The following is a 25705-nucleotide window of genomic DNA, read 5'->3' as shown; positions in this document are numbered from 1 at the left end:
GACCTCGTGGCTCAAACAAGCAGACTTCCAGTGTCAAAGGTGTCCTCGAGATGATAGCACATGGATCGATACCGTATCGCTTCTCTGTGTTTACAATAGTAGGCACCAATGCTAATGTCAATGTCATCATTATTAGTCTTTGCATGGAAGAAGTACTGAAAGAAACATGAACACATCAATGAGTCCACATTGATGTCCTCCAACATATGTTACACAATCAGAGATGTTTCCTCCAAAAAGTTAATTAACAAGCTCATTAATTTAATGAACTTAACAGCTTGAAGACATCACTAAATGTAAAAAAAACACAAAAAAACAGTGAATCTAAGACATGAGAGTTCAACACTGGTCTTCCTGTTAGGATTTAGCCTTCAGCGATGGACCAAAAGTTTTCTTTTTGCTTCCTCCAGGAGGTTGAGCTTTGCTTTTGGGAGCACAAGAAGCTTTTTTTGCCACTTTGGGCTGCAAGGAGACGAGGCCCAGGATCTCGCAGAAGGAGTTACACTGGTGCAACACTTTAAACTGCTCGATGAAGGACGTGGCACAGTTTCCTTTGAAGCCTTTGTAGCTGAACACAGCAAATGGAAATGGAATCGTATTAATATGCAGAATCTTTTAATGTCTTAAAGTTAAGGTTAAAGTAGCAATGATTGTCACACACACACTAGATATGGTAAAATTATTCTCTGCATTTGACCCATCACCCTTGATCACCCCCTAGGAGGTGAGGGGAGCAGAGAGCAGCAGCAGTGGCCGCGCCCGGGAATCATTTTTGGTGATTCAACCCCCAATTCCAACCCTTGATGCTGAGTGCCAAGCAGGGAGGTAATGGGTCCCATTTTTATAGGCTTTGGTATGACTCGGCCGGGGTTTGAACTCACGACCTACTGATCTCAGGGCGGACACTCTTAACCACGAGGCCACTGAGTAGGTTAAAGAGCCGGTCGCACTCACCCTTTTTTACACGTCGCTATTCCCACGTCGGTGAGTTTCATGCCGACGCCTGCAAGACACAAAGCAGTTGTTACTAACTGTGACTACTCGAAGTCTAAAAACCTTAAAAACGTGTTGTATTGACTCAAGTCAAAATGAATAAAAAGTGCCTCAAAGCTTTTTTATTTATTATTTCTAACTTGTTTTTTTTCTCTAAAGTTATGTTGATTGTCACAAAAAATCTAAGAAAATAATTTTTTTAACCAATAACTTTTTGTTTATAATACGTATTTGCTTCTTTTTTTTTTCTACTTAAAACTGTTGTGGTTAATCTGTTTGTCTGTTAGCAACATGACTTAAAAGGTTCTTGGCGGATTCTGATCAAATTTGGGGCGGTATAGCTCGGTTGGTAGAGTGGCCGTGCCAACAACTTGTGGGTTCCCGGTTTGATCCCCGCTTCCGCCAACCTAATTACTGCCGTTGTGTCCTTGGGCACTCTGGTTTAAAAATGTAACTTAGATATTGGGTTTCACTATGTAAAGCACTATATAAATATAATTCCCTTCACAAATGTACAGGAATTGTCAGAAATGGGATAGGAACAAGTGATTTGATTTTGGTGGGGATTCAGGACTTTTTAAAATTATTTTTTTATTATTGCGCCCTCCGAGTGCTTTTTTTTTAAAGTATTAATGCAATGTTATAGTTTTGGAATAAAAATAAACAATAACAAAATTGCTTCATGGAAGATTGACGTTTTCCTACAAAATCTAAGGAAATGGTTGTGCTTTTTTTTCTGTGGAAAAAAAAGTGAAAATAAATACAAACAAATGTAGTTTTACTGTTGTTAAAAAAATAAACTAATAAAATATTTTTAATTTTTATACAAAAATTGCTGAAAAGTATTTTGTAAATGTTTCACAACCTATGAAAAAAGGTTCTATTATCTGTTTAGAAAAGAAAAGTCGTATTCTTCCGGGGTTTTTTGTTTAAGGGAATTTTGTCGCTTTACACAAAAATGTAAGAAAACAAATTGTTTGTGGGTTTTTCTCAGGAAAACAAAAGCATCAACAAAACAATGTGTTGTTTTTTAAACAAAGAAAAATCTAATTTTTGTTGTTGATCCAAAAAAAAAAAAAAAGAAGCCTGTTTATAATTTTTCCACTTTTTCTCTCTTAAAAACAAACACTTTTATTGTTTTTTTCCCCCACAAAACTAATCATAACTTATTAAAAAGCAAACTAAACTACTAAATATATTTTGTAATACAGTACAGGCTAAAAGTTTGGACACACCTCATTTCAATGTGTTTTCTTTATTTTCATAACTATTTACATTGTAGATTGTCACTGAAGGCATCAAAACTATGAATGAACACATGTGGAGTTATGTACTTAACAAAAAAAAGGTGAAATAACTGAAAACATGTTTTATATTCTAGTTTCTTCAAAATAGCCACCCTTTGCCCTGATTACTGTTTTGCACACTGTTGGCATTCTCTCAAGAGGTCACCTGAAATGGTTTTCACTTCACAGGTGTGCTTGAAGCTCATGGAGAGAATGCCAAGAGTGTGCAAAGCAGTAATCAGAGCAAAGGGTGGCTATTTTGAAGAAACTAGAATATAAAACATGTTTTCAGTTATTTCACCTTTTTTTTTTGTCAACATCTGTTTTTCATTCATAGTTTTGATGCCTTCAGTGACAATCTACAATGTAAATAGTCATGAAAATAAAGAAAACGCAGTGAATGAGAATGTGTCCACATTTTTGGCCTGTACTGTATATTAAAAACGAAGAAAAGTCATGTTTGTCATGAATGCGAAATATTGGTCTTTTTTTCTAAGAACAAAAGCAGTGACATTTTGAAAAAAAGGCTTTATTAATAGGGCTGTGAATTTTTGGGCACCACACGATTCTATTCTTGGGGGTAACGATTCGATTCAGAATCGATTCTCAATTCAAAACGATTCTCGATTCAAAATCAATACTTTTTTATTAACATTGGGTGGCAGTTCTATGATTAGCTACATTCCGACATAAAATAGATAAACAGCTCTTATTAATTTCCATGTTATTTAAAAGAAAACTGGTTTTGCTTGATAAAATTCTACCCAAACATTTAATAAAGTGTCTGGACAGGACAGGTTTGGGGGATTTTATTATTTTTGTAATACTTTTTTTTCTTTTTCATCGATTAAGAATCGTTACAAATAAGAATCGGAATTCATTTAAAAAAAAAAAAAAAAATTGACGCCCCCTATTTATTATTATTATTATTATTATTATTAAAAAACCAGACAGTCAAGCTGGTCGTTTTACACAATAGTTGAAGTCTGGTATTCATTTCGGGGGAAAAGAAGAAAGCCATGTTTAAAAAAATACTTGAGTTGTTTTTGGGGTCGATTTCCTGTCAGAGCGGCGCCCTCTAGTGGATTTATTGCTAAATGTGGGACAGGACCCTCCATCCATCCATTTCCTACCGCTTATTCCCTTCGGGGTCGCGGGGGCGCTGGAGCCTATCTCAGCTACAATCGGGCGGAAGGCGGGGTACACCCTGGACAAGTCGCCGGCTCATCGCAGGTGGGACAGGACCGTGTCACACACTTTTTGTGTGAAGTAAGTCGTGTTTAAGTCCTGTCCCGATTGCTCAGTACAATACGTCTAAGTGTCTATGAATGTTCTCATTCATCCAGGTCAATGTAATCTCAGGGCATTCAATAGATCACAACTGGACTGTTTGGTTTGTCTTAGAAGACGTTTTGCCTCTCATCCGAGTAAGTCGGCTAAGTCAACAATAAGTCAGTAGCAAAAATTGTACAAAAAAAAAAAGAACAGAAAGTACATCAGAAGTTATTATGAGAGGCAACCACTTCATCCAAGCAGTAATACTTAAATTAAGTGAGTACACCTTTTGTTGTTTTTACCATCCATGTACCAGCAGGCAAAAGACATTGATACAACATTGATTATACATACATGTCCTTTAAAACTGACTTCTAAACAACGTTGCAAAATAGTTGTATTTTGTAAATTCAGACAACGTTGATGTCTAACGTTAGATCCACGTTGTTGTTCAGAAAATGACCAAATTTCAAGGGTCAAATCAACGTCACAACCTGACATTGAATAAACGTTGTTAAAAATTATGTTGTTTTACCCTTGTATTTGTGTTGTAGAATATTGGTTGGGAAATTACTAAAATTCAATGGTCAAATCAATGTCATTGATTAAACATCGTTAAAAAGCATGTTGTTCCAACGTCAAGTTTGAGTTTCTCAACATCAGAACCTAATTCAACAAGTTCTCAACATTGTTTTAATGTCTTGTGCCTGATGGCCGTTTGTCGTTTTACAAGAAAATCGTAAAAAAAAAAGGCTTCTGTTGTTTTTGGGGTCAACTTCCTGTCAGACTGGCGCCTTCTAGTGGATTAATTGCTAAATGTTTGCGTGTAAGTTCAGGACAGTGTCACACAAAAGTAAGTAAGTCGTGTTTAAATCCTGTCCTGTTTGCTCAGTACAATACGGCTAAATTAACACAATACATCGGTAACAAAAATCGTAGAAAAAGAAGAACAGAAAGTACATCAGAAGTTTTTATGAGAGGCAACCCATCGTCCAAGCAGTAATGCCTAAATAAAGTGAGTACTGGATTTGTTGTTTTTGCAAGCCATGTTTCAAGTTTCACACGAAAATCGTAAAAAAATGACTTTAGTTGTTTTTGGGGTCAATTTCCTGTCAGAGGGGCGCTCTCTGATAGATTTATTGCTAAATGTGTCGAAAACAATTTCTGTAAAGTAAAGCGTGTTTAAGTCCTGTCCTGTTTGCTCAGTACAACGCGGCTAAGTTAACAATACATCGGTAACAAAAATTGTAGAAAAAGAAGAACAGAAAGTATATCAGAAGTTTTTATGAGAGGCAACCCATCGTCCAAGCAGTAATCCCTAAATAAAGTGAGTACTGGTTTTGTTGTTTTTGCAAGCCATGTTTCAAGTTTCACACGAAAATCGTACAAAAAAGACTTTAGTTGTTTTTTGGGTTCAATTTCCTGTCAGAGTGGCATTCTCTGATAGATTTATTGCTAAATGTGTCGAAAACAATTTTTGTAAAGTAAAGCGTGTTTAAGTCCTGTCCTGTTTGCTCAGTACAACGCGGCTAAGTTAACAATACATCTGTAACAAAAATCGTAGAAAAAGAAGAACAGAAAGTACATCAGAAGTTTTTATGAGAGGCAACCCATCGTCCAAGCAGTAATCCCTCAATAAAGTGAGTACTATTTTTGTTGATTTTGCAAGGCATGTTTTAAGTTTCACACGAAAATCCTAAAAACAAAGACTTTAGTTGTTTAGTGGGTCAATTTCCTGGGAGAGGGGCGCTCTCTGATGGATATATTGCTAAATGTGTCTAAAATTGTTTATGTAAATAAAGCATGTTTAAGTCATGTCCTGTTTTCTCAGTACAATACGGCTAACTTAACAATAAGTCAGTAACAAAAATCATACAAAAAGAAGAACAGATAGTACATTAGAAGTTTTTATGAGAGGCAACCTGTCAGAATAATTGTATCTAAGTTATCACAAAACTTTGTGTTTCCATGAGTTCCCGAAGCTGTGTTTGATCTTACCAATCAAAAGGCTTGTAAAACTCCACTGTGTAGGATGGGAAGCGACAGGAAGGCGTTGGTTTCTTTGATTTATTGTAATCCACAGGAAGATTTTGTCTTGACCCGAGATCTACAAAGCGGAGAGTAAGCAGGACCTGACCCCCCTCCAGGCACCTTTTCTTTGAACTGTCTATGACCGAGGGCAACAGCTGTTTACGACCCCCCTGTCCCCTTAGAAACAGCTGTTGCCATGTAATCAGGGAAAGTCCAAATAAAAGAGGAGCGTGCAACCTGTGCAAGGGTACAGGTCTACGTGTTTCTCCTCATTGAGCCAAATTGAATCCTGTCTCTGTTTAATTCCTTGCTTCTTGTCTGTTTAATAGATGTCATCGGTGTTTGAACCTGACACAACCCATCGTCCAAGCAGTAATCCCTAAATAAAGTGAGTACTATTTTTGTTGATTTTGCAAGCCATGTTTCAAGTTTCACATGGAAACCGTAAAAAAAAATAATATTTTAGTTGTTTTTGGGGTCAATTTCCTGTCAGAGTGGCGCTCTCTGATAGATTTATTGCTAAATGTGTCCAAACATTTTTGTGTAAGTAAAGCGTGTTTAATTCCTGTCCTGTTTGCTCAGTACTATATGGCTAAGTCAACAATAAGTCAGTAACAAAAATCGTAGAAAACGAAGAACAGAAAGTACATCCGAGGTTTTTATGAGAGGCAACCAGTCATCTAAGATTAAGATTAAAGATTAAAGTACCAATGATTGTCACACACACACACTAGATGTGGTGAAATTTGTCCTCTGCATTTGACCCATCCCCTTGGGGAGCAGTGGGCAGCAGCGGCGCCGCGCCCGGGAATCATTTTTGGTGATTTAACCCCCAACTCCAACCCTTGATGCTGAGTGCCAAGCAGGGAGGAAAATGGTCCCATTTTTATAGTCTTTGGTATGACTCGGCTGGGATTTGAACTCCAACCTACCGATCTCAGAAGTAATCCTTAAACTAAGTAACAGCACGTTTTGTTGTTTTTCATTATTTGTCCGACAATTAAGAACGCTAGCAAGTTTGTGAACAGTAATCACGGTAATTGATTACAGATAAAGTTTGTCGTAAGGATGAATAAATCCAGACAAATTGTGGGTTGATTGTAGGTGACGAGGTTCTTCATTCTGGAACAGGAACCAAAAAAAGACAATGACTAAACCTGAAATATTTTGTTGGTCACACCTTGCATGTCAGTGACCAGCAGGTTTCCGTCCGTCCTTTGGTAGACCCAATGCTGGAAGGTGCAACACTTGCGTCCCGCCTCCGAATCGCGCCACATCAGGTTGATCTCTTTGCCGTCCTTCACCGAGTACTTGACAAAGTCGCCGATCAGCTCCTCTTCCAGCGTGGCGTACGGGATGTCGCTAGACGGGCGGTGAACTAGGTAGACGGGAATGATCCTAGTTGGAATCGAACAGTAACAAGACATTGAGTTTTTTTCTGTTTTTGGTGGGTTTTTTCCAGAATGGTGTGAAATAGCACCACTCACTCTGGGACTTCTCCGAAGGCTTCCAGCGACTTGGCGGCGACCATGTACTCCTTGATGTACTCCCTGGCCGTGTTCTGAACATGACACTCCTACACAGCAAAGGTCACATGCTGGCTGTTTATCGTCCACATCAATTAGCACATTTCACTAGGGAAATTGTTGTTATAAAGCAATGTGACATTCTACACAAGCATCAAGTTACACTTCATGTTATTTTCACTATCAACTTTACTCACACACACACACAGTAGAAACTCAACAAGGCTTTAGCACACTTTATTTGGAACACAGGTGAAGACAAATAACGATCAAAATATATTATTTAAAATAAACGTTTTTTGTTTTTTTTTAAATATTACAATATTCTCTCATAACAAAAAGTACATACAATGATTTTAAGGGGTATGTGGATAAAAATGAGCGAAAAATAACCATACATTTATAGAACACCAAACGTATTTAAATAAAAAATCAACTATATTTACGCACGCACGCACACACATAATATTACATATTTTCTCATTTTGTTTATTTTTTATTGATATACACTTTTCTATAAATATATGATTGTTATAACACACACATACAATATATATACTATATGTATATACACACATATACATAAATAAATACATATATATACATACACACACATATATATACACACACTTATATTAATATATCAATCAATCAATCAATCAAAGTGTATTTATATAGCCCTTAATCACAAGTCTCACTATATATATATATATATATATATATATATATATATATATATATATATATATATATATATATATATACACACATATAATTATATACACACACACACACACACGTGTATATATATATATATGTATTTATACGCACACACATATATACACACATATATACAGTATATATATATATATATATATATATATATATATATATATTTATACGCACACACATATATACAGTATATATATATATATATATATATATATATATATATATATATATATACATATGTATATATATATATATATATACAGTATATATATATATATATATATATATATATATGTATATATATATATATATATATATATATATATATATATATATATATATATATATATATATATATATATATATATATATATATATATGCCCACATTTATACACACATATATACAGTATATATGTGTGTGTGTGTGTGTGTGTTTTGTGTTGAGCTGTTTAAAAAACAAATTGTCCAGTTCCATATTAAAGGTCGTAAAAACTTTAAAAAGATTACACTTATAAAATATAATAAAATATATCTATCTATCTGTGATGGAGCACGATTAATTACAAGTCAACTACATACAAAATGCGATTATTGGTGATTAAATGTTTTAAATGTTTTACACCCCTAAAATAAACAAATAAAAATGTACTGAGATTGTACTACAACAAAATGAAAAAATATATTTTTTAATAATAATGTATTGATATGTAACGGGGTAATATAAAACAATCTTTAAAAAACATATTAAAATACATTTAAAACTGGTATATGTACATGTTATAATAATAATAATGTTACATACAGGTTTTGGAGCAACATATGTTGCCATCCAAGCAGCGTCTTTTTCATGGACGCCCCTGCTTATTTCAGCAAGACAAGGCCAAGCCACATTCTGCACGTGTTACAACAGCGTGGCTTCATAGTAAAAGAGTGCGGGTACTATACTGGCCTGCCTGTAGTCCAGACTTGTCTCCCATTGAAAATGTGTGGTGCATTATGAAGCGTCAAATACCACAACGGAGACCCCGGACTGTTGAACAACTTAAGCTGAATGGGATAGAATTCCACCTGAAAAGCTTCAAAAATTGGTCTCCTCAGTTCCCAAATGTTTACTGAGCGTTGTTAAAAGGAAAGGCCATGTAACACAGTGGTAAAAATGCCCCCGTGCCAACTTTTTTGCACTGTGTTGCTAAGTTAATGATTATTTGCAAAAAAACCCCGAACATTAAATATCTTGTCTTTGCAGTGTATTCAATTGAATATAAGTTGAAAAGGATTTGCAAATCATTGTATTCTGTTTTTATTTACGAATTACACAACATGCCAACTTCACTGGTTTTGGGTTTTGTACAACTATTTTGCGACGTTTCAAAGTCAGTTTTCAAAGACATGTACGTTGCACCAACGTCTGGTGCGTGCTGGGTTAAAGGTTACCTCCACAGCCAAGGTGAAGTTCCTCTCAACGAGCTCCTCGTTGTTCTTGGTCCCACAGCTGACGGCGGTGTGCACTTTGAGGACGCACGAGGGCCCCGACAGGAAGAACGGCACCTGATGACCCCGGTGCAGCTTGGTCCGAAAAGCCCGCCGGTGCATCCCTTCGCCGAAGTGGGCTTTCTCTGTGACGATGCTGACGGGGTGGTTCTCCCCAAAGTACTGCTCGGACAGGAAGTCCTCTTTGAACATCAGCCTGGAACATTGGACGTTTTCTTCCTCGCCGCTGGTCTCTGCGGGAACGGCTGGAGGTGAGAAACATTTGTCAGGTGGGCAAAACGAGGCGAAATGAAGGAAAAACTCACATGAGATGGTTTTTGGAGACGGCGGGATGACAATCTCACGGAGCACTGAGGGACAAGTTCAGAGTTTTAGGGACAAAGTGAATTTTCTTCCTTGAAAAAGTGTAAGGAAAGAAGCCATACTGTTAGAATAATCGTTTCTAAATTATCACAAAAACTTTGTTCTCTCATGTGTGGTAATCAACAGAAGGATGTTGTTCTGGCCCAAGGACTTCAAAGCGGAGAGAACCAAGGATCTGCCCAATTTCCAGACGAACTCTTTTTGAAGTATTTTACGAACTCTTTTTGAACTATTTTACGACCTCTTCTTTTGAACTGTTAGGTAACCAAAGGCAACGCTGTTTACGACCCACTTCCCTCTGGAAGCAGCTGTGGTCAGGTGGGGGGAGAAAGTCAAATAAAGAATGAGGAGTGCAATCTTTGGGCATAGCGTGCTGGAGATTGTAGAAGGATACAATGTCCGGGCGACTCCTCAATATCCATCCATCCATTTTCTACCGCTTATTCCCTTCGGGGTCGCGGGGGGCGCTGGAGCCTATCTCAGCTACAATCGGGCGGAAGGCGGGGTACACCCTGGACAAGTCGCCACCTCATCGCAGGGCCAACACAGATAGACAGACAACATTCACACTCACATTCACACACTAGGGCCAATTTTAGTGTTGCCAATCAACTTATCCCCAGGTGCATGTCTTTGGAGGTGGGAGGAAGCCGGAGTACCCGGAGGGAACCCACGCAGTCACGGTCTCCTCAATATATTGAGTCCAAATTTAATTATGTCTCTGTTTGATTCTTTGCCTCTTGTCTTGTTTAATAGATGTCATCAGTGTTTCAACCTGACACATACCTTCATAAGTGAGCTCGTAGTCCAGTGTGATGGAGCCATGAGAGCTGCTGAGACTACACTGGTACTTGCCCAGGTCTTTGTGGGACGCCTCGGTGATGGTGACACGTGATGGACCCCGGTCCCCTGCACTTGGGAGACACGCGTGGCGTCACAAGGACACAAGTCGCAGCACAAACTATGCAGTCTGTACATACCTGCGATTCACCTCTGCCAGCAGCGCGCTATCTCTCCTCCAGGTGACCACGTGGTCGGTCAAGACGGCCGAGAACTGACACCAAAGACTGAGACTCTGCGGGTCTCCGCTCACAGACGCCGCTTGGATGGGCTGCACCACCTTGGGCTCTGTAAGTCATGTAACGGACTTTTATTTTGAAATGTAACAACAACAAAAAGTTTACCCTGCAGTTTCTGCTACGTTATAATTTCTCCTGCAGCCCATTTCGGCGACAAATGTTACGTTAAGAAATATTTACCTTCATAGTATCTTTACTTCCTGTCAGAAAACGTACGTTATTAGACGGTTTTTGAAGTGAAATATGCACCAAACACTGTTAAACATTCACAGAACCCTATTTAGCATTGCTTTTTTGCAGCTCATTTAGGCGGTATATACAAAACCCAAAACCAATGAAGTTGGCACGTTGTGTAAACCATAAATAAAAACAGAATACAATGATTTGCAAATCCTTTTCAACTTATATTCAATTGAATAGACTAGACTGCAAAGACAATATATTTAATGTTCGAACTGAGAAACTTTTTTTTTTTTTTTTACAAATAATATTTAATTTACAATTTAAAAGGCAGCAACGCATTGCAAAAAAGTTGTCACAGGGGCATTTTTACCACTGTGTTACATGGCCTTTCCTTTTAACAACACTCAGTAAACGTTTAGGAACTGAGGAGACCCATTTTTGAAGCTTGTCAGGTGGAATTCTTTCCCATTCTTGCTTGATGTACAGATTAAGTTGTTCAACAGTCCGGGGGTCTCCGTTGTGGTTTTTTAGGCTTCATAATGCGCCACACATTTTCAATGGGAGACAGGTCTGGACTACAGGCAGGCCAGTCTAGTACCCGCACTCTTTTACTATGAAGCCACGCTGTTGTAACACGTGGCTTGGCATTGTCTTGCTGAAATAAGCAGGGGCGTCCATGATGTTGCTCCAAAACCTGTATGTACCTTTCAGCATTAACGGTGCCTTCACAGATGTGTAAGTTACCCATGCCTTGGGCACTAATACACCCCCATACCATCACAGATGCTGGCTTTTCAACTTTGCGCCTATAACAATCTGGATGGTTCTTTTCCTCTTTGGTCCGGAGGACACGACGTCCAAAGTTTCCCAAAAAAATTTGTAATGTGAACTCGTCAGACCACAGAACACTTTTCCACTTTGCATCAGTCCATCTTAGATGAGCTCGGGCCCAGCAAAGCCAGCGGCGTTTCTGGGTGTTGTTGATAAATGGCTTTGGCTTTGCATAGTAGAGTTTTAACTTACACTTACAGATGGAGTGACCAACTGTAGTTACTGACAGTGGTTTTCTGAAGTGTTCCTGAGCCCATGTGATGATATTCTTTACACACTGATGTCGCTTTTTGACGCAGTACCGCCTGAGGGATCGAAGGTCCGTAATATCATCGCTCACGTGCATTCTCTGAACCTTTTGATGATATAACGGACCCTCGCCCCATTCTTGTTTGTGAATGACTGAGCATTTCATTGAAGCTGCTTTTATACCCAATCATGGCACCCGCCTGTTCCCAATTAGCCTGTTCACCTGTGTGATGTTCCAAATAAGTGTTTGATGAGCATTTCTCAACTTTCTCAGTCTTTTTTGCCGCTTGTGCCAGCTTTTTTTGATACATGTTGCGGGCATCAAATTCCAAATGAGCTAATATTTGCAAAAAATAACTAAGTTTTCCAGTTCGAACGTTAAGTATCTTGTCTTTGCAGTCTATTCAATTGAATATAAGTTGAAAAGGATTTGCAAATCATTGTATTCTGTTTTTATTTACCATTTACACAAAGTGCCAACTTCACTGGTTCTGTACTATGTTGACTATTTTTTTCCTGTTTGTTTGTTAATATAGTTTAACACCAAACAGAAGTTATCTAGCCTTATCAGTTGTATTTGACTTCCTGTTATAGTTTTTTCTGCCACCTGTTTAGGCGGCAAACATTATGTTAACAATTAACAGTAACCTTGGCATTAATAGAAACACTACTAAGCATTGATTTTTTTTTTGCAGCTCATTTAGGCGGTACACAGTATGTTAACAGTCTGTTTGTTAAAAAATTGTTTACCAAACAACAAAATATAAACAAAATCTAACCAATAAAATAGCATTTCTGAAGTTAGTTAGCATTAGCCCTATCAGTCGTATCTTGACTTCCTGTTATAATTTCTTCTGCCACCCGTTTAAACAGAAACCGTTCAAAGGGATGTCATTGTAATTTTGTTTTGTCAAAATAGTTAATCACAAAACACCCCTCTAGTTATTTGGAAGTAGCCAATGCATTACTATTTATGTTATGCTTACTTCTGCAGCCTGTTTAGGCAGCAAACATACTTTAGTAATTCATTGACGCAAAACTTTTTTTTTGTTGTTAAAAACAGTACATCACCAAACTTTCTTTGATTAATTTAACATTAGCTTTAGCATGAGTATTTTTACTTTCTGTCACAACCTCTTAAAAAAACTTAGTTCTGTGCCAAACAACCCTATTGTTATTTATTGTTATTTATAATCTAACCACGACTGAGCAGTGATTTGTTGCCTGTTTAGGCAGTTAACTGTATAATCAAAAATGGGCTGCACGAAACACACTTGTTGTTATTTAGCTTTAGCCTTTGCCGTTTTATTTTTTTTTCCAAATACGTTGGTTTTATCACAACCTATTCAGGCAGCAGACATTATAGTAACTCACCTTGTTATCATTTTTAAATAGTCCAGCAATTAACCTCCTTAAGTTTGTGTAACATTTAGAAACAAAGCATTAATAGTAGAACCACCTCTGAAGAGGGATGTTTTTCTTACTGATAGGATTTCTTCTGCAGCCCATCTAGGCAGCAAACATTAAAATATGTTATATTTTAGTTTAAAATGGTCCAACACTAAACTCCTGTCTTTAAGCATAGCATTACTCGTTAATACAATCATGACTGAACATGTAATTGTATTCCCTGTTACGTTTTCTGCAGCCCATTAAGGCAGCAAACATTAAAACATATAACACTTTAGTTAAAAATAGTTCAACATCAAACTCCTGTCTTTCAGCACAGCATTAACCAGTTCATAGAATAATGAATGTACCGGTACATGTATTTTGACTTCCTGTTTCAACATTTTTTGCAGCCTATTTAGGCAGCAAACATTAAAAAAAACTATGTTTTAGTTAAAACAGTCCAACACCAATCCTCAGTCTCAGTTAAAAATATCATGACTTAACATGTATTTTTTGCTTCCTGTTGCAATATTTTCTGCAGCCCATTTAGGCAACAAACAATGAAATATTTAATTTTTAGTTAAAAAACAGTTCCAATGCCAATTCTATTTTTATTTTGGTATTAACTTGTTAAAAGAATCATGACTGAACATGTATCTTTACTTTCTGTTTCAATATTTTCTGCAGCCCATTTAGGCAACAAACAATAAAATATGTAATGTTTTAGTTAAAAAACAGTTCCAATGCCAATTCTATTTTTATTTTGGTATTAACTTGTTAAAAGAATCATGACTTAACATGTATCTTTACTTTCTGTTTCAATATTTTCTGCAGCCCATTTAGGCAACAAACAATAAAATATGTAATGTTTTAGTTAAAAAACAGTTCCAATGCCAATTCTATTTTTATTTTGGTATTAACTTGTTAAAAGAATCATGACTTAACATGTATCTTTACTTTCTGTTTCAATATTTTCTGCAGCCCATTTAGGCAACAAACAATAAAATATGTAATTTTTAGTTAAAAAACAGTTCCAATGCCAATTCTATTTTTATTTTGGTATTAACTTGTTAAAAGAATCATGACTGAACATCTATCTGATTCTTTACTTTCTGTTTCAATATTTTCTGCAGCCCATTTAGGCAACAAACAATAAAATATGTAATTTTTAGATAAGAAACAGTTCCAATGCCAATTCTATTTTTATTTTGGTATTAACTTGTTAAAAGAATCATGACTGAACATGTATCTTTACTTTCTGTTGCAATATTTTCTGCAGCCCATTTAGGCAACAAACAATAAAATATGTAATGTTTTAGTTAAAAAACAGTTCCAACGACAATTCTATTTTTATCTTGGCATTAACCTGTTAAAAGAATCATGACTTAACATGTATCTTTACTTTCTGTTTCAAAGTTTTCTGTAGCCCATTTAGGCAGCAAACGTATCAAACAATCAAATATTTTTCTTAGTTCAGTAAATCATTTCTTACCTTCGTTGGGCGTACTTGCTTTTTGTTTGACCACGTCGCTGTACGCCTTGGCAACCTCCGCCTTCTTTGCCTGAACGGAGGCGCCAGGCTTCTTCAGCTCCACGTTCAAAAAGGTCACAAACCTATCCTCAGACAGGCGTTGTTTTTTGATGACATCTTCATTAATTGGGATGTTTTTGGGGCGATGCCTCTCTGGACCTGGATGGCGTTCTCCGTGTTTAACATCTTCCGGATGCTTTTGCTCAACGCCGTCTGACGTCTCCCAACGGGCATCGGCAGATTTTGCACTGAGTTTAGCCTCGAACATTTCAATCCTTCCTTTGGCTTTCGCTCCATTGTCCATCTCGGCTAGAGGCTTGGCTGTGATCTTCCCCGCTGTCGCGTTATGGCTGTGTTTCTTTTTCTTCTTAGCATGTGGCTTGGACTTCTCGATGAACGTGCTCTCCATGACCACCGTCTTCTCCTCGGGTACAGCGACAGGCTGATTGCCCGAAGTTTCTTTGTGTTTGGAGGCCGTTTGGCTCAGAAGATGAAGCGAATTTGGAATACTGTGGTGGTGACCGCTTGATTTCTTGGAACGAGGTTTGCTCTCTGGGGGGGTCTTCACTGCTTTTTGAGACATCTTTCCCACCGTTTTCTGATTCACTTTGATGGATTTAGTTGACTTTGTCACAACAGGATCGTCCGGAAGAGTGCTTGCATCCTGGTTCTTCTCCGAAACAACAGTTGTGTTTGAAAGTTCTCTACAGACCGCGTTGACTTCCTCGTCGGTTCTCACCTCGTTGTCTCCTTTAGTGATCTCGTCGCAAATGGTCCAAAGACCCCAAACTTGTGGGTGAGTGTCATTGGAAGTCCTTTTAGTTGCATCCCCTTCCAAGCTACCCCTGCGACACTCCAGGGAGGAGCTGATTTCCAGAGGAGCTATGGGTACAATAAACTTTGGACACCCTCCCTGCGGCACCATCTGGCGAGCTCTGTCACGCTCCATTAAAGTGTCGGACTCATAGGGATTAATCAGCGCAGGATCTGCTGAAGCTTCAAGTCCGTTACGGTCGACATCAGCTGAACCGCCACTCCCATCGGTGTGCTGACCCAGGGGGACATTATAGTCCTCTGTCACCTTAGACACTCCATGTCCAGACAGCTGGAAATAACGACAACAAAATTATTTGCTTTCTTAGATCTTCTTAGACTCAACTGTAGACATCTATTTCCGTCCTCTAGGTATGTTCCTACACTGTAGAAATAAAAAAATGTTGACTGAACTTAACTCAGGTCATCTTGTTGCTCTGACTGTGTTAAAGGCCTACTGAAATGATTTTTTTTTATTTAAACGGGGATAGCAGATCCATTCTATGTGTCATACTTGATAATTTCGCGATATTGCCATATTTTTGCTGAAAGGGTTTAGTAGAGAACAACGACGATAAAGGTCGCAACTTTTGGTCGCTGATAAAAAAAAAGCCTTGCCTATACCGGAAGTAGCGTGACGTCACCGGAGGAAGGACTCCTCACATTTTCCCATTGTTTTCAATGCAGCGAGAGAGATTCGGACCGAGAAAGCGACGATTACCCCATTAATTTGAGCGAGGATGAAAGATTCGTGGATGAGGAAAGTGAGAGTGAAGGACTACAGTGCAGTGCAGAACGTATCTTTTTTCGCTCTGACCGTAACTTAGGTACAAGGGTTCATTGGATTCCACACTTTCTCCTTTTTCTATTGTGGATCACGGATTTGTATTTTAAACCACCTCGGATACTATATCCTCTTGAAAATGAGAGTCGAGAACGCGAAATGGACATTCACAGTGACTTTTATCTCCACGACAATACATCGGCGAAGCACTTTAGCTACGGAGCTAACGTGATAGCATCGGGCTTAACTGCAGATAGAAACAAAAGAAATAAACCCCTGACTGGAAGGATAGACAGAAAATCAACAATACTATTAAACCATGGACCTGTAAATACACGGTTAATGCTTTCCAGCCTGGCGAAACTTAACAATGCTGTTGCTAACGACGCCATTGAAGCTAACTTAGCAACGGGACCTCACAGAGCTATGATAAAAACATTACCGCTCCACCTACGCCAGCCCTCATCTGCTCATCAACACCCGTGCTCACCTGCGTTCCAGCGATCGACGGAAGGACGAAGGACTTCACCCGATCATCGATGCGGTCGGCGGCTAGCGTCGGCTAGCGCGTCTGCTATCCAAATCAAAGTCCTCCTGGTTGTGTTGCTACAGCCAGCCGCTAATACACCGATCCCACCTGCAACTTTCTTCTTTGCAGTCTTCATTGTTCATTAAACAAATTGCAAAAGATTCACCAACACCGATGTCCAGAATACTGTGGAATTTTGAGATGAAAACAGAGCTTTTTTGTATAGGATTCAATGGGGTACTAATACTTCCGGTTCAACGATTGACGTCACGCGCATACGTCATCATATATAGACGTTTTCAACCGGAAGTTTAGCGGGAAAATTAAAATTGCACTTTATAAGTTAACCCGGCCGTATTGGCATGTGTTGCAATGTTAAGATTTCATCATTGATATATAAACTATCACACTGCGTGGTCGGTAGTAGTGGGTTTCAGTAGGCCTTTAAGTTGAGTCAACTTATACTGTTAAGTATATTATACTATTTTATCAAGTTCCTACAACTGCAAATCAAGTTGACTCAACATGGTAAATGGGGCAGTATAGCTCGGTTGGTAGAGTGGCCGTGCCAGCAACTTGAGGGTTCAAGGTTTGATCCCCGCTTCCGCCATCCTAGTCACTGCCGTTGTGTCCTTGGTCAAGACACTTTACCCACCTGCTCCCAGTGCCACCCACACTGGTTTTGTCACAACGGGGTTTTCGGACCACTCCTGACATGACGTGCAGGTTGGAACATGATATATTCCTCAAAATATCAAAGTAGTACAAAAAACGGAAAACAATTTGCACTCGGAACTAATGCTACTATTTAGCATGGACTATGGACAAGAAATAATCACGTAACTTTGGCACGAAACAAACAACTTACGTAGCAGGTTGCATGAAGCAAACAATGACGCCAGGCCGACTAACCGGCAAAGGCAGGCTTAAATAATGCCTCTGATTAGTGCTTGGGAAGCAGGTGAGCAGGCGAACACTAATCAGAGACAGATGAACACAATGAGCAACCATGGCAACCAAAACAAACACAGAGGTGCACAAACAGGAACTAAAGGAGTCCAAAACTAACAGAAAATACAAAACATGATCCGGACCACGGATCATGACAGGTTTAAATGTAACTTAGATATTGGGTTTCACTATGTAAAGCGCTTTGAGTCACTAGAGAAAAAGCGCTATATAAATATAATTCACTTTACTTTACTAAATGCTCTGTATTTGTGTAATGAATCACTATGCCTAAGTATATTTTCCTGCTCAGTGGCCTAGTGGTTAGAGTGTCCGCCCTGAGATTGGTAGGTCGTGAGTTCAAACCTCGGCCGAGTCATACCAAAGACTATAAAAATGGGACCCGTTACCTCCCTGCTTGGCACTCAGCATCAAGGGTTGGAATTGCGGGTTAAATCACCAAAAATTATTCCTGGGCGCGGCCACCGCTGCTGCTCACTGCTCCCCTCACCTCCCAGGGGGTGAACAAGGGGTCGGGTCAAATGCAGAGGTTAATTTCACCACAGCTAGTGTGTGTTTGTCAATCATTGGTTAGTTTCACTTTAACTTTAATATTAGGGTTGTACGGTATACCGGTACTAGTATAATACCGCGATACTAATGAATCATATTCGGTACTATACTGCCTCTAAAAAGTACCGGTTCCCTCCTCCCACCCTTTTTTTAACGAGCATTACGGTGTCGTGCGAAATTCTGTATCCCTGAAATATTTCGTATCCTCTGCCGCGGGGGCGGCGCTCTGTGCCTTCTTCAGACAGCGGCAGCACTTCCGTGTTATTAGCGGTGTCAATGATACAAAATGTGGATTATTACGACCATGCTTTGATTGTCAAAAATGTTGATGGTGTAACATGCGACATTCCTTTTGATCATCCGTGCTTTACGTGTTGTATTTGTATTCACATCGCTGCACACGCTTTTCTATGTTATACGGTGGAATGCTGCAGAGCGGTTGGTCTGCCTGCTATTTTCTGCAAATGACATTGTGTAATTTGGTTTATTATTTATTCAATCTTCTGATACACTGCAAAAAGTCACTGTTCAAAAACAAGAAAAAAAATACAAAAATTAGGGGTATTTTATTTGAACTAAGCAAAAGTATCTGCCAATAGAACAAGAAAATTTGGCTTGTCAAGACTTTCCAAAACAAGTAAAATTAGCTGACCTCAATGAACCCAAAAATACTTTAAAATAAGTATATTCTCACTAATAACAACTGTACTACTATATGAGTGCGTATTTTCTATTGTTTCATTGAAAATAAAACAGAAAAGTCCATTTGGCTGTCATCTGTTTTAATATGAGACACAAGTGTGTCAAAGTCATGATTTTTTTTTTCATGCTTGAAATAAGAAATTATTACTTTAAAAAAGTAGTTTTATACTTGTGAGTGTTGATGACACAGCTTTGCAACAGTTGATATTCTAGTTTCAAGCATGTTTTACTCAATATAGGTCATCAAATCTCAGCAACAAGCTGTAATATCTTACTGAGATCATTTAGGACCGAAACACTTAAAACAAGTAAAACACTCTAACATAAAATCTGCTTAGTGAGAAGAATTATCTTATCAGACAGAAAATAAGCTAATATCACCCTTATTTGAGATATTTAATCTAACTTAGATTTCAGTTTTTGCAGTGTAGATTATAAAATAACACCAATATAATGGGAACCAACACTACAGTGTAGACTCATTCCATGTTAAAAAAACAAACAAAAAACCCCCACGTTTATGCCAGAAAATGTGTCCCACGTACTAAAATCATGTGGATTATATGTACAGACTTGACATTGTACAAAACTTGTGAAGTTGGACTCGATGTATTAATTACAAAAAAAGTTAGGAGACAGAATATTTCTGTGCTGCCATAAAAATGTCAATTGATGTACTAACATCATATGTTTTATTCTGTAGATCAGGGGTCACCAACGCGGTGCCCGCGGGCACCAGGTAGCCCGTAAGGACCAGATGAGTAGCCCGCCGGCCTGTTCTAAAAATAGCTCAAATAGCAGCACTTACCAGTGAGCTGCCTCTATTTTTTAAATTGTATTTATTTACTAGCAAGCTGGTCTCGCTTTGCTCAACATTTTTAATTCTAAGAGAGACAAAACTCAAATAGAATTTGAAAATCCAAGAAAATATTTTAAAGACTTGGTCTTCACTTGTTTAAATAAATTCATTTATTTTTTTACTTTGCTTCTTATAACTTTCAGAAAGACAATTTTAGAGAAAAAATACAACCTTAAAAATGATTTTAGGATTTTTAAACACATATACCTTTTTTACCTTTTGAATTCCTTCCTCTTCTTTAGTAAATTTATTTTTTTATTGTAAAAAATAATAAATACATTTTGATTTAATTCTTCATTTTAGCTTCTGTTTTTTCGACGAAGAATATTTGTGAAATATTTCTTCAAACTTATTATGATTAAAATTAAAAAAAAATATTCTGGCAAATCTAGAAAATCTGTAGAATCAAATTTAAATCTTATTTCAAAGTCTTTTTAATTTCTTTTAAAAATTTTGTTCTGGAAAATCTAGAAGAAATAAGGATTTGTCTTTGTTAGAAATATAGCTTGGTCCAATTTGTTATATATTCTAACAAAGTGCAGATTAGATTTTAACCTATTCAAAACATGTCATCAAAATTCTAAAATTAATCTTAATCAGGAAAAATTACTAATGATGTTCCATAAATTCTTTTTTTATTTTTTTCAAAAAGATTCGAATTAGCTAGTTTTTCTCTTCTTTTTTTTCGGTTGAATCCTGAATTTTATAGAGTCGAAATTGAAGATAAACTATGTTTCAAAATTTAATTGTCATTTTTTTCGTGTTTTCTCCCCTATTAAACCGTTCAATTAAGTGTAAATATCATTAATTATAAATAATAACAGAGTTAAAGGTAAATTGAGCAAATTGGCTATTTCTGGCAATTTATTGAAGTGTGTATCAAACTGGTAGCCCTTCGCATTAATCAGTACCCAAGAAGTAGCTCTTGGTTTCAAAAAGGTTGGTGACCCCTGCTGTAGATACTTAGCATCATCAACAACAAAACTTGTGAATTTGGACTCATGTTATTAATCACAAAATAACTTAGTAGGGGATACATAATATTTATAATCATTGACATCGCTAATAACACGGAAGTGCTGCCGCTGTCTGAACAAGGCACAGAGCTCCGCCCCCATGCGCGCTCCCGCGGTAGGGGATACAAAATATTTCGGGGATACAGAATTTTGCACGACACCATTCCTGAATGTAAACAAATGCCATGGGTGGATCTACACCTGACATCCACTGTAATGATACCAACTACAGGAGCGTATCTAGTCAACACTACTATGATTACATCGATATTTTTTAGCATCACAAAATCTTGTTTCTTTTTAAAAAAATTCATATTATGTTTACAAACTCAGGAAATACGTCCCTGGACACATGAGGACTTTGAATATGACCAATGTATGATCCTGTAACGACTTGGAATCGGATCCACACCCAAATTTGTAGTATCAGCCTAAACTTATGTAAAGTATCCAAACACTAGAAGAATAAGTGATTATTACAATTTAACAGAAGTGTAGATAGAACATGTTGAAACAGAAAATAAGCAGATATTAACAGTAAATGAACAAGCGGATTAATAATACATTGTTACAGTTTGTCCTTCATAATGTTGACAAAATAATAGAATGAGAAATGACACAATATGTTACTGCATACGTCAGCAGCTAAATTAGGAGCCTTTGTTTGCTTACTTACTACTAAAAGACAAGTTGTCTAGTATGTTCACTATTTTATTTAAGGACAACATTGTTCTTCAATTTCAATAAGAAACATGTTTAATCTTCCGTAAGATTTTTTGTTAAAATAAAGCCAATAATGCCATTTTTTGGGGTCCCCTTTATCTAGAAAAGTATCGAAAAGTATCGAAATACGTTTTGGTACCGGTACCAAAATATTGGTATCGGGACAACCCTAGTTCATACACTGCAAAAACTGAATCTAAGTAAGATTAAATATCTCAAATAAGGGTGATATTTGCTTATTTTCTGTCCGATAAGATCATTCTTCTCACTAAGCAGATTTTATGTTAGAGTTTTACTTGTTTTAAAAGCCTACTGAAATGAATTTTTTTTATTTAAACGGGGATAGCAGATCCATTCTATGTGTCATACTTGATCATTTCGCGATATTGCCATATTTTTGCCGAAAGGATTTAGTAGAGAACATCGACGATAAAGTTTGCAACTTTTGGTCGCTGATAAAAAAAAGCCTTGCCTGTACCGGAAGTAGCGTGACATCACAGGTTGAAAGGCTCCTCACATTTCTCCATTGTTTACACCAGCAGCGAGAGCGATTCGGACCGAGAAAGCGACAATTACCCCATTAATTTGAGCCAGGATGAAAGATTTGTGGATGAGGAACGTGAGAGTGAAGGACTAGAGTGCAGTGCAGGACGCATCTTTTTTCGCTCTGACCGTAACTTAGGTACAAGCTGGCTCATTGGATTCCACACTCTCTCCTTTTACTATTGTGGATCACGGATTTGTATTTTAAACCACCTCGGATACTATATCCTCTTGAAAATGAGAGTCGAAAACGCGAAATGGACATTCACAGTGACTTTTATCTCCACGACAATACATCGGCGAAGCACTTTAGCTACGGAGCTAACGTGATAGCATCGGGCTTAACTGCAGATAGAAACAAAAGAAATAAACCCCTGACTGGAAGGATAGACAGAAAATCAACAATACTATTAAACCATGGACATGTAAATACACGGTTAATGCTTTCCAGCCTGGCGAAACTTAACAATGCTGTTGCTAACGACGCCATTGAAGCTAACTTAGCAACGGGACCTCACAGAGCTATGCTAAAAACATTAGCTATCCACCTACGCCAGCCAGCCCTCATCTGCTCATCAACACCCGTGCTCACCTGCGTTCAAGCGATCGACGGAAGGACGAAGGACTTCACCCGATCATCCGTGCGGTCGGCGGCTAGCGGCGGTTAGCGCGTCTGCTATCCAAGTCAAAGTCCTCCTGGTTGTGTTGCTACAGCCAGCCGCTAATACACCGATCCCACCTACAACTTTCTTCTTTGCAGTCTTCATTGTTCCTTAAACAAATTGCAAAAGATTCACCAACACAGATGTCCAGAATACTGTGGAATTTTGAGATGAAAACAGAGCTTTTTTGTATTGGATTCAATGGGTTCCGAATACTTCCGTTTAACTATTGACGTCACACGCATACGTCATCATAGATAGACGTTTTCAACCGGAAGTTTAGCGGGAAATTTAAAATTGCACTTTATAAGTTAACCCGGCCGTATTGGCATGTGTTGCAATGTTAAGATTTCATCATTGATATATAAACTATCAGACTGCGTGGTCGGTAGTAGTGGGTTTCAGTAGGCCTTTAAGGGTTTTGGTCCTAAATTATCTCTGTAAGATATTACAGCTTGTAGCTGAGATTTTATGACCTATATTGAGTAAAACGTGCTTGAAACTAGAATATCAACTGTTGCAAAGCTGTGTCATCAACACTCACAAGTATAAAACTACTTTTTTAAAGTAATCATTTCTTACTTCAAGCATGAAAAAAAAAATCACGATGCCGAGCGCATATCATTATGTCAAGATAATGGCACTAGCATTTACTTAATTTAAGAATATTTTTCAACATATTGAGCAAATAGGTCTTTTTTTTTCTACCAAGAAAAGAGCACTTATTAGTGAGAATATACTTATTTTTAAGTATTTTTGGGTTCATTGAGGTTAGCTAATTTTAGTCGTTTTGGAAAGTCTTGACAAGCCGAATTTTCTTGTTCTATTGGCAGATAATTTCGCTTAGTTCAAATAAAATACCCCTAATTTTTGTATTTTTTTTTCTTGTTTTTGAACACTGACTTTTTGCAGTGTATATGTACACATTCAGTATATACCTTATCTCATTCACAAACAAAGCGCTAACCACGAGCTGTCAGGAGCGTGGAACTTTGATATGACGGCGTGGCGAAGTTGGTAGAGTGGCCATGCCAGCAATCGGAGGGTTCCTGGTTCGATTCCCACCTTCTACCAACCTAGTCACGTCCGTTGTGTCCTTGAGCAAGACACTTCGCCCTTGCTCCTGATGGCTGCTGGTTAGCGCCTTGCATGGCAGCTCCCGTCATCAGTGTGTGAATGTGTGTGTGAATGGGTGAATGTGGAAATACTGTCAAAGCGCTTTGAGTACCTTGAAGGTAGAAAAGCGCTATACAAGTATAACCCATTTATCATTATTTATTATATAAGCTTGACCAGGCTGGGATTGAACCAGTAGCCCTCCATTCACAGCCTGCCTTTCTAGAAGACTATACCCACCAAGCCATGTCGTCCATATGGAAGCAAATGTTATGTTACCACTCGTAACTTGTATCTGTATCATGTAACGTTCACCAGAAAACATAATTTAAGAGAACTACAAAAGATGTTGGTTGAACTTATTGTATTAGATTTTCAAGGTTCAATTTGCTGGCGCGTGTTGGTGGAACGGCCCACCTTGACTTACTTTCTGAAGTTAACTGAACTTATTAATAAGTGTTTTTAATGAGTTTTAGCGCTTTTTGTCTAGTTGAAGCTGTCATAACTCTTCTTACTTCGTCGTGATGGGCAATTTGTTCCGTCAACTTGACAACAATAGTCCTTTGACAAAAAGCCCAAATCACTTTTAACAGTGTAGGCTTGAATGACAAGGGTGCTATATAGAGAAATGTCCGATAAATGCTTTAAAATGTAATATCGGAAATTATCGGTATCGGTTTCAAAAAGTAAAATTAATGACTTTTTAAAACGCTGCTGTACGGAGCGGTACATATCCGGTAAAACACGGACGTCTAGTATACTCTGGACTGAAGCTGTGTGCCTTCATTGTTTTTGTAGCTGTTGTTTTGAGGCATGTTTAAAAAAATAATGCACTTTGTGAAAGTCAAAGTATAGTATTTCCCATAGTTGTAGTGGGTATCAGGATTATCTCAGGGAGAGCATGTCCCAAATTCCAAGCTGTTTTGAGGCATGTTAAAAAAAATAATGCACTTTGTGACTTCAATAATAAATATGGCAGTGCCATGTTGGCACTTTTTTCCATAACTGGAGTTGAAGTTGTTCTCTTATTTTGGAAAACCTTGTTTTTGATTGATTGATTGAAACTTGTATTAGTAGATTGCACAGTACAGTACATATTCCGTACAATTGACCACTAAATGGTAACACCCGAATAAGTTTTTCAACTTGTTTAAGTCGGGGTCCACGTTAATCAATTCATGGTAAAGTTACATTGTTTAATGCATCCGGCGAGCTTCACAACAAAATTAGGCATAATAATGTGTTAATTCCACGACTGTATATATCGGTATCGGTAATTAAGAGTTGGACAATATCGGAATATCAGATATCGGCAAAAAAGCCATTATCGGACATCCTTAGTGTTATATCTACTGAACACATACCTTCTTATGGAGACCCAAAGGCGACCTTTACGAAACACCATGCCTCTATATCCAAGCCCTCGGGCCATTTGTCCTGAGTAAAGCTGCTTCAGCTCCTGGACCCGATCTCC

At 37.8% G+C, this 25705-nt stretch overlaps 1 protein-coding gene across 1 annotated transcript; it reads right to left on the bottom strand.

The window, feature by feature from the left end:
* Positions 1 to 25705, bottom strand: alpk2 (alpha-kinase 2). Its single transcript, XM_062031994.1, has 10 exons — positions 25596 to 25705; positions 14925 to 16068; positions 10679 to 10826; positions 10485 to 10612; positions 9641 to 9685; positions 9279 to 9580; positions 7073 to 7161; positions 6766 to 6983; positions 955 to 1003; positions 1 to 568 (listed from the first exon to the last, which is right to left on the bottom strand). The coding sequence occupies exons 2-10, from the start codon at positions 15910 to 15912 to the stop codon at positions 358 to 360; spliced, it is 2178 nt and encodes a 725-aa protein (XP_061887978.1). The 5' UTR covers positions 15913 to 16068; positions 25596 to 25705; the 3' UTR covers positions 1 to 357.

This window comes from Entelurus aequoreus, linkage group LG21 (genome assembly GCF_033978785.1).
Source record: "Entelurus aequoreus isolate RoL-2023_Sb linkage group LG21, RoL_Eaeq_v1.1, whole genome shotgun sequence".
In the NCBI taxonomy this organism is placed as follows: Eukaryota; Metazoa; Chordata; class Actinopteri; order Syngnathiformes; family Syngnathidae; genus Entelurus; species Entelurus aequoreus.
Note: the sequence above shows the minus strand (reverse complement) of the source record. Positions and strands in the feature narration are given on the sequence as shown.